At 37.0% G+C, this 8157-nt stretch overlaps 1 gene segment (V, D, J or C); it reads right to left on the bottom strand.

Annotated features, from left to right (window-relative positions):
* Window positions 1-1207: 1207 nt before the first annotated feature.
* On the bottom strand, window positions 1208-2527 carry LOC112587970. The segment is given in 2 exon segments: window positions 1208-1848; window positions 2064-2527. Coding segments are annotated over 2 exon segments (504 nt in total).
* Window positions 2528-8157: the final 5630 nt, after the last annotated feature.

Genomic DNA, 8157 nt, shown 5'->3' on the forward strand with positions numbered 1-8157 from the left:
GAAGTAACTTAGTATCATGCACAAACCTGGTATACTCTTTTCAGGAGAAGGTTACATTGATTATGGTCGAATGGGGAATAATTGCATCATATTAACAAGAAGGAGATCCAACCAGTCCATTCTAAAGGAGATCAGTCCTGGGTGTTCTTTGGAAGGAATGATGCTAAAGCTGAAACTCCAGTACTTTGGCCACCTCATGAGAAGAGTCGACTCATTGGAAAAGACTCTGATGCTGGGAGGGATTGGGGGCAGGAGGAGAAGGGGACGACAGAGGATGAGATGGCATCACCAATTCGATGGACGTGAGTTTGAGTGAACTCTGGGAGTTGGTGATGGACAGGGAGGCCTGGCATGCTGCTATTCATGGGGTTGCAAGGAGTCGGACATGACTGAGTGACTGAACTAAACTGAACTGAACAAGCAGCATAGTTTTGCTGTTTTCTTTATTTGAAAGTGTGTTGTTAAAAGAGGTATAGATGGATGACCAGTTGACATAGAAGGTACTGGAATAGCTTTGTAGTGTCTCTACTACCTGGAAATCTATGACTCAGAATTTGTTTCTCTGTATTGTTCTGGGCTAGGGTTGGCCATAAAAAGGATTGTGCAAGGTTTAGAAGGTAGTTGTCATCAACTAGCCACATTTTTTTTGCCCTGCTGGTTGGTGCAGGGCTGCAGTCACTGTGCAACTCACACGTGTTGCTGCTGATCTGCTAGCTCATCTTATTGTTGACTTACAGCTCCTTAACCTCCAACCAGATCTCCTCCTCATCATCTCTCTGTCTTAGGCCAAATGTGCATGTAGCATGATGATAAATATCCACTTCTCCTGAAGGTCACCCACTACCGTGAGATTGAAGGAGGTGAGAGACAGACAAGTTTTTAGTGTGTTTTTGTGGGTTCCAGTCATCCTCATGGGTTCTAGTATGTCCTTAAACGTGTTTTTCCATGCTTTTATCCATATCCAATTTTCCTTTCCAAATGACACTCTAGTTGATTTAAAGTAAATTCAGGCTCAGCACAAGATACAAAGATAACAGCTTTGTATAAACTCCTTCACCAACTCTAGCAATTGCCTGAAAGTTCTGTTCCTTAAAATGAGTCTCTTATTCTGTATCACTGTGGTTCTACTTTTCTGATTGTAGCCTAACAGACACAAAACCTAAGAAGAAAAAAAAGATTAAAGAAATTGTATTCATGACAATTTCTGAAAATTAAACCCAGATTTATGATGTGAGATTTTTTTAGGTGCAGTTGCCACATTAAATTATTATAGGGCAAGTTTTCAAATTTAGACAACTTTGCACATGTTCTGTATGATTGATATAAACTTTAAAAAATCAAGACTGAGAACATATTACTAGAAAGTTAGTTTGGACATCTGTTCCTAAGTGACTTAAAAGGAACTTCCAGACCACAGATTAAGCAACCACACAACTACCATTTCTGATCTGGGATCTGCAGGTGCATATTTCAGCTGGAGTTCTGCAGCAGGGAAGCTCTCTTTTATTAAACTCTGGGGTTTTTGTTTAGCTATTTCCATTACTTCAAGCACTGTGAGCTCCCAGAGAGCACAGAAATACTCTGCAGAATCTTCCAGTTGTAAGTCTGAAATGGTGAGGCTGATGGATTTATGAGCTTTCTGGAAATTTACAGAGTAGCGGCCATTCCTTACATTCTGGCCAGAAGAAGCCTGACTAATAAGGTAAATCATCTCTCCATTGGGAAGCTGCTTGTACCAAAACATGTAGCTCCAGGTTCTTCCATACCGACAGTTCAGGGTGACTGACTGTCCCAGTTGACCGGATGTGTTTGGCTGGTCTTGAATAACATTCTGCGCCACACCAGATCCTGTGGGGAAAAAATCAGGAAACATAGCTGAAGTAATGAACAAAATAATGTAAGAATTAGACTAATTTGGGACCCAAAGAAAACCCAAACTGAAATCATAAAAGTATGCTTTTCCCCAACCCTCCTTTCCTCCTCAAGTGCCTGTGAAGCACCATGCACCTGTGTGCAGTCCTTTCACCCTGAACACTCACACCCATGTTTGGAAGCATCCCTACCAGAGAAGGTGAAGGCCAGGAGCACCCAGAGCAGGCTGGAGAGCGGCATGAGGCGTGGATTCCCCTGCACAAATGTGCTTAGTTTCTGCCTCAAGCTGAGAGTTCAGTGTCTTTGAGTGCCTGGCAGCACATATACATACTACCCAGTATCTGTGTGACTCCCCGCAACAGGATGTGGGGTTTTTCATGTTCATAGACCACGTGGTCTGTGCACATATGGGGAAAAAGTCTGGCTCACCACAAACTTTATTTTGTCTACTTGTCTCTTCCTGGTAATTGAGTTAGGCAGATCCTGAAAAGGAGTATGGAAAGAAAATTAGTATTAAAGGTATGAGCTGAGGGGAACTGAATTTTAAACAAGTTGACAAAAATTGATAATCATTCAGTAAAATAATTTTACCAGCTCATTTAAGATAGAATTTAGTATAGGCTATGAACTCTTTTTGTAACTTACTGGTCATTCATTTAACCTATACTTACCTTTCCTCCATTCAGAAACAATAACTTTTTTAAAATCCACAGATTTTCAGCTCTCTTGGTGAAAAGCTATCTTATCCAATATAATTAACTTATCTTTTTTTTTTCCTTAACTGGGTTTTAGGGCTCTATTTAGATTTTTTAGTAAATAAAATTACTTTAACATGAAATGAAGAAACATCAGTTCTTCTGACTTTCAGAATCTATTCATTTGTATGTGTTTTTATGAAACTGAAACAGAAATAAAATATTGTTCTTTTGAAATTTGACATTGAATCTTATTAGACTTTGAGGAGGATCAGGATATACAGTCTTGTTGCCTCTACGAGGAGAATTGTACTTATTAGATCATGTGCCCTAGAATTATATTGATGTCACTCTGAAAGCTATAAGATATTGATGAAGAAAATTGAAGATAATGCAAGTAAATATAAAAATATTTCATGTTCATGGGTTTTAAGAATAAACAATGTTAAAATGTCCTCTGAACCAGAGCAATCTATAGATTTAATGCAACCCCTCTCAAAATAGTCATGGCATTTTTCACACAACTACAGCAAATAATCCTAAAATTTGTATAGAACCACAAAAGGCCACAAATAGTCAAAGCAATTTTGAAAAAAAAAGAACAAAGTTGAAGGTATCACAGTCCCTGACATCAAAATATGCTTCAAAGGTGTTATAAAATAATCAGTAAAATCTTATAATAAATTTTAATTTGCATAAAAAATAAAATACACATTGCTGGCCAAAAAAACAGAGATTCAGTCAATGCAACAGAATAGGGAGTCCAGATTTTAACCCTTGTATACATGGTGAATCAATCTATAACAAAGGAGGCAAAAATAAGCAATTGGGGGAAAGACTGCTTTTCTATACGTGGTGTTAGACAACTAGACAGCTACATGTTAAAGAATTAGAATATTTTCTCACAGCATATACTAAAATAAACTCAAAATGGATTAGAGACTTAAATATAAGACCTGAACTCATAAATCCTTAAAGAAAGTATAGGCAATATGCTTTATGAGATTCATCTTTGCTATATTTTTGTCTGTATTTCCTCAGGCAAGGACAAAAAAGAAACAACACAGAAAATAGGGCCTAATTAAATTAAAATATTTTGCACAGTGAAAAAAACCATTAACACACAAAAAAGGTAACCTATCAAATGGGAGAAGATATTTGGAAGTTATTGGTCAACAAGGGGTTAATGTCCAGAATATATAGAAATATGTTTGCACACAATATCAAAACCACAGGCAGAGGACATGATTAGGCATTTTTCCAAAGAACATACAGATGGTAAACAGACACATGACAAGATGTTCAACATCTCTAACCATCAGGTAAATGCAAATCAAAACCACAGTGAGATATCACCTCACTCCTACTTTGTCATGAATACTATCATGACAAAAATGAAAAATAATTGAGTATTGTCAAGGATGTGGAGAAAAGGGAAAACTTGTGTATTCTTGCTGGGAAAGTAAGCTGGTGTAGCCTCTATTCAAAAGATTCCCCAAACCAATAAAAATATAGCCAGTAGTTATATATATATATATATATATATATATATATATAATAGTAGTAGTTTATATATAATAAATATAACTACTATATGATTCGGGGCTTCCCAGGTGGCTCAGAAATAAAGAATCCACCTTCAATGCAGCAGACACAATTTTGATCCCTGGGTCAGGAAGATTCCCTGGAGTAGGAAATGGCAGCCCACTCCGGTATTCTTGCTGGGAAAATTTCCAGAGACAGAGGAGCCTGGCAATCTATGTTTCCATGAGGTTGCAAAGAGTCGAACATGACTGCAATGACTTAGCATGCACATGCATTATAAGACTCAGCAATTCCATTCCTGGGTATCTATCAGAAGAAAACAAAAACACTAATTCAAAAATATGTATGTACCCAAATGTTCACTGCAACATTATTTCCAATAGTGAAGATATATAGAAACAACCTCAGTTTTCACTCATACTAATGGATCTAGAAGATATATATGTGTCAGTGTGTGTGTGTGTGTGTGTGTGTACAATAGAATATTACTAGCCATAAAAAAGAATAAAATTTTGCCAGCTGGGAGAGCATGATAGACCTGGAGGATATCGCACTTAGAGAAATGTCAGATAGAGAAAGACAAATACTGTGTGCTTTCACTTTTATATTAAATCTAAAAGCAAAACAAATGAACAAATATAGCAAAACAGAAACAGACTCAGACATATAGGGAACAAATTACTGGTTACTAAGGGGAAAGGGGTGGGTGTAGGGGTGAAATAGGTGAAGGGGATTAATAGGTAGAAACTTCCACTTACAAAATAAATAAATTAAAACTAGGTAATGTGCAGTGAAGGGAAAGAATCAACCCTGCCAAAAACTTGACTGTAGCCAGTGAAACTGATTTTACACTTCTTGCATCCAGAACTGAAAGAGGATAAATTTGTTTCAAGTGATCAATTCATATATGAACACTGAACAGATATTTTCTGTTTGCTTTGCCCCAGTCATAGGATGAGATGTGAGTATTTGCAATTTGCAAATGTGAGTAATTGCAATTGTGAGTTATTTGTATTTGCAATTATGGTAAGGCAGATTTGAATATTCTTGAGACACCCAACTAAACTGGATAACATCTTTATTGGAGTCATTTTCTCTCCTTTTAGATCCTTTCACTTTTTATCGTTTGGGTGTCCAGCATATTGTGTTTAAATATTTATTTTAAATCTGTAGTCTTATCTAGATACTCTACTAGCTACAAGTCAGAGGTTCTAGTGCAGAGGGAAATATAGGAGATATTCAGAAGGGAAAAGACCAAATCCCAAATTCATTAGGCCAAAAAGTGTTTGTGGTTAAAGCTGTACTAGTGTAGGTAAGAAATACTAAACAGGGCAAATACCTGGTGACGGCATCATGGTGTGACTGTGGCTGGAGGAGGGGCTGAGCTGAGAAACAGTTATTTCCAATTTTATTGGAATGAAGAAGGAAAGAATTGGTTTGGATTTCAGTATTATTTCAGGGTATGAAGGCAGAAAGTTGACACATCTATTAATTTTAATGAATTTTTTACTTCTTATAGATAGAAATTAAGTACCTTTCAAGAAAATTAATAGAAGAGATCCTGGGTTAAGAAATGTGATGAGTGTGAGAAGTTTTGAAAAAGGTCACTGTAGGAATTGACAATTAGAAATGATTACAGAGAAAAAGAATACTTTCTTGGAAGCACTGTGGGTCTAGTTAGTCTTGGAGGTGATAACAATTTCAATGACACCAATCTGCCCATCTGTGATTTTCTTGAACTCTGCTTTATCAAAGTATACAAGAAAGTAGATTTTTTTGTAATTTGATCTTTATGATGACTGAACAGTATTCCATGGTATGTGTGTAATATAGTGTTTTGAATCGTTACCCCAATGAGGTACATAAGAAGGCAGATATTAATTCATGATTAGGAATTAATAAGATCATTGATATGACATAGAATTAACTCAAAACAATGAAGTTAGTGACTCAAGACTGATTGAAGGAGGGCTGTGAAGTTTAGATATGGTAGAAAGAGAAATAAAAGATTGGAAACTTCTGAGAAATAAGATAACAATAGAGAGATCTGGGGACTAAATGATCATAAAGAGTCAAAGAACGAATGCAGCAGAAGTATATGAGTGTAAGAATCTGAGGATGCAAGATTTAGACAGGATATAAGATTTCAGAGGTGGAGTGGCATCTAACTGGAGAAATATCATCACATTTTTTTGGAGTGTGGCCATCGGAGTTTGTGACTGAGAAGGATCCTAACTGATAGACTTCAGAGTTGTTGAGTTCAGGCTTCTCTCTGAATTGTCCTCTCTGAATTTAAGTCAAGGAGTATTTTAAGTTACAGTAGAATCTTATGTATTTACATCTTCAATATATAAGAAGAGTGTGGCAGTGTCACACTGAATAATTCTCACAAACACACAGGATTGTAAGAGACAGTGCAGGGAGAGTTCATGGAAGAGCAACTCTCTGAGAAAACGCTGAGCGCATGTTTATTGGTAACTTGTCATGTAATCTTTAACTAAGAGCAGTAAAGCAAGACAGAGACCAGCACTCTGGGGTTAAGGAAGCTGCCTTCTGGAGGTCTGCAGGAAATCACATGAGAGTCCTAAAGAAAGGTCTTTGAAGAAAGGCGGGTTTTTTATCATGCAGAACAGCATCTTGAAATGCTGACCTGTCTGTCAACCAGAACATCTAACTTAAAGGCAGGGGAGAGCAAGCAAGGAAGAGGGAATGAGTAAGATTCAATTCCAGGAGACATTTCTGAGAAAACAGTAAAACATGGTTCCCACAGAAGAGTGTCTGATGTTTATAAAGATGAGAGTGATAAAAGGAATAGGGAAAAGTAGGGGTAAAAGTCAAAGCCCCAAAGGGTCAAAGACAAGAGTCTGTTTTTTGGGGGGGGTGTGGTAGTGACAAGAATGCTGTTCTCATCTCTAAATTTGAAGTGTTTTAGATGAGGGAGGACCAGAAGTAACCACAAGTGAAAGAGCTCTATTACAAACAGTCAGTTTTCAGTTAGGATATGCGGAAGAAATTTTTACAGGGACTACTGAATGTTTATTTTCAATAGAGTGAGGATTTAGAGGGCAAAGTAGAAAGCAGTGTGGGATGGTAAGAGGTAGTTAAGTCAATGTAGAAAATTAAACAGGTCAGACTCCTTGGTGAATCATTCCTCTCTGCAAGGAGTCAATCAGAGGTAGACGCAAATGTGCCTTCAAAGGTCCTAATACAGAGGAATGTGGCCAGAACCAGATCAACTGGTGCTCAGGTCTCTAAGAAGATGTCATAAATCAGTAAATTTTGGCTATCCCAATGGATTATTTTCAGCAGTTTTCTTTTCTTTGTGTTCAGGAAATTGTCTTTTCTATGTGCCATATGTGTATACACTTGTTACTTGTTTCTTATAACCCTCTTACATCTTATCTACTTTGGGGCCAAGTCAATTTGAAATCACTTAGTATGCTGCACATTTCATGCAATTCTGTTAGAATGGATTAGATATTCTTCTAATAGAATCAGTCTCTCAGATGTGCCTAACAGATGGAGTTTGTGAAACATTAGAATCCTCAATGTGGCAACATTCACAGTAGTATTCTTGGATATTCAAAAAGACAGAAATTTGTCCTGGTGTGTAGGATGTGTAAATGGCTATGTTTATCATACTTTGGAAATGGTTTTGATTCTGTGAGTGAAATCTGAGGTAACAGATACTTGTACTGAAGTCTCGGAAAATACAATGAGAGGTGCTCTAGCACTTTCCAAAGATCAGCATATCCCTTCAGGACACTTTCAGTCACCTTTCCTCTCATTTCCTCCTCTTCCCAGCTTTAGAGCTCACTTGCTTATTTCCTCACTTTGCTTTTCCTAAAACATATCTTTCTGTCTGTTTTATTTATTGAAGTGTTCTCAGTAATTAACATAGCACCTGATGAATAGTAGCTGCTTAATAAACATTTATTGAATAAAGAAATATTCTTGGCTGAACATTTTACTGACAATTGCTAGGGATGCAATAAAATACAGAGGGCATGAGTTAGATCTTCTATAAAAATAGAAGAAAGAGTCA

Source organism: Bubalus bubalis, chromosome 11 (genome assembly GCF_019923935.1).
Source record: "Bubalus bubalis isolate 160015118507 breed Murrah chromosome 11, NDDB_SH_1, whole genome shotgun sequence".
NCBI lineage: Eukaryota > Metazoa > Chordata > Mammalia > Artiodactyla > Bovidae > Bubalus > Bubalus bubalis.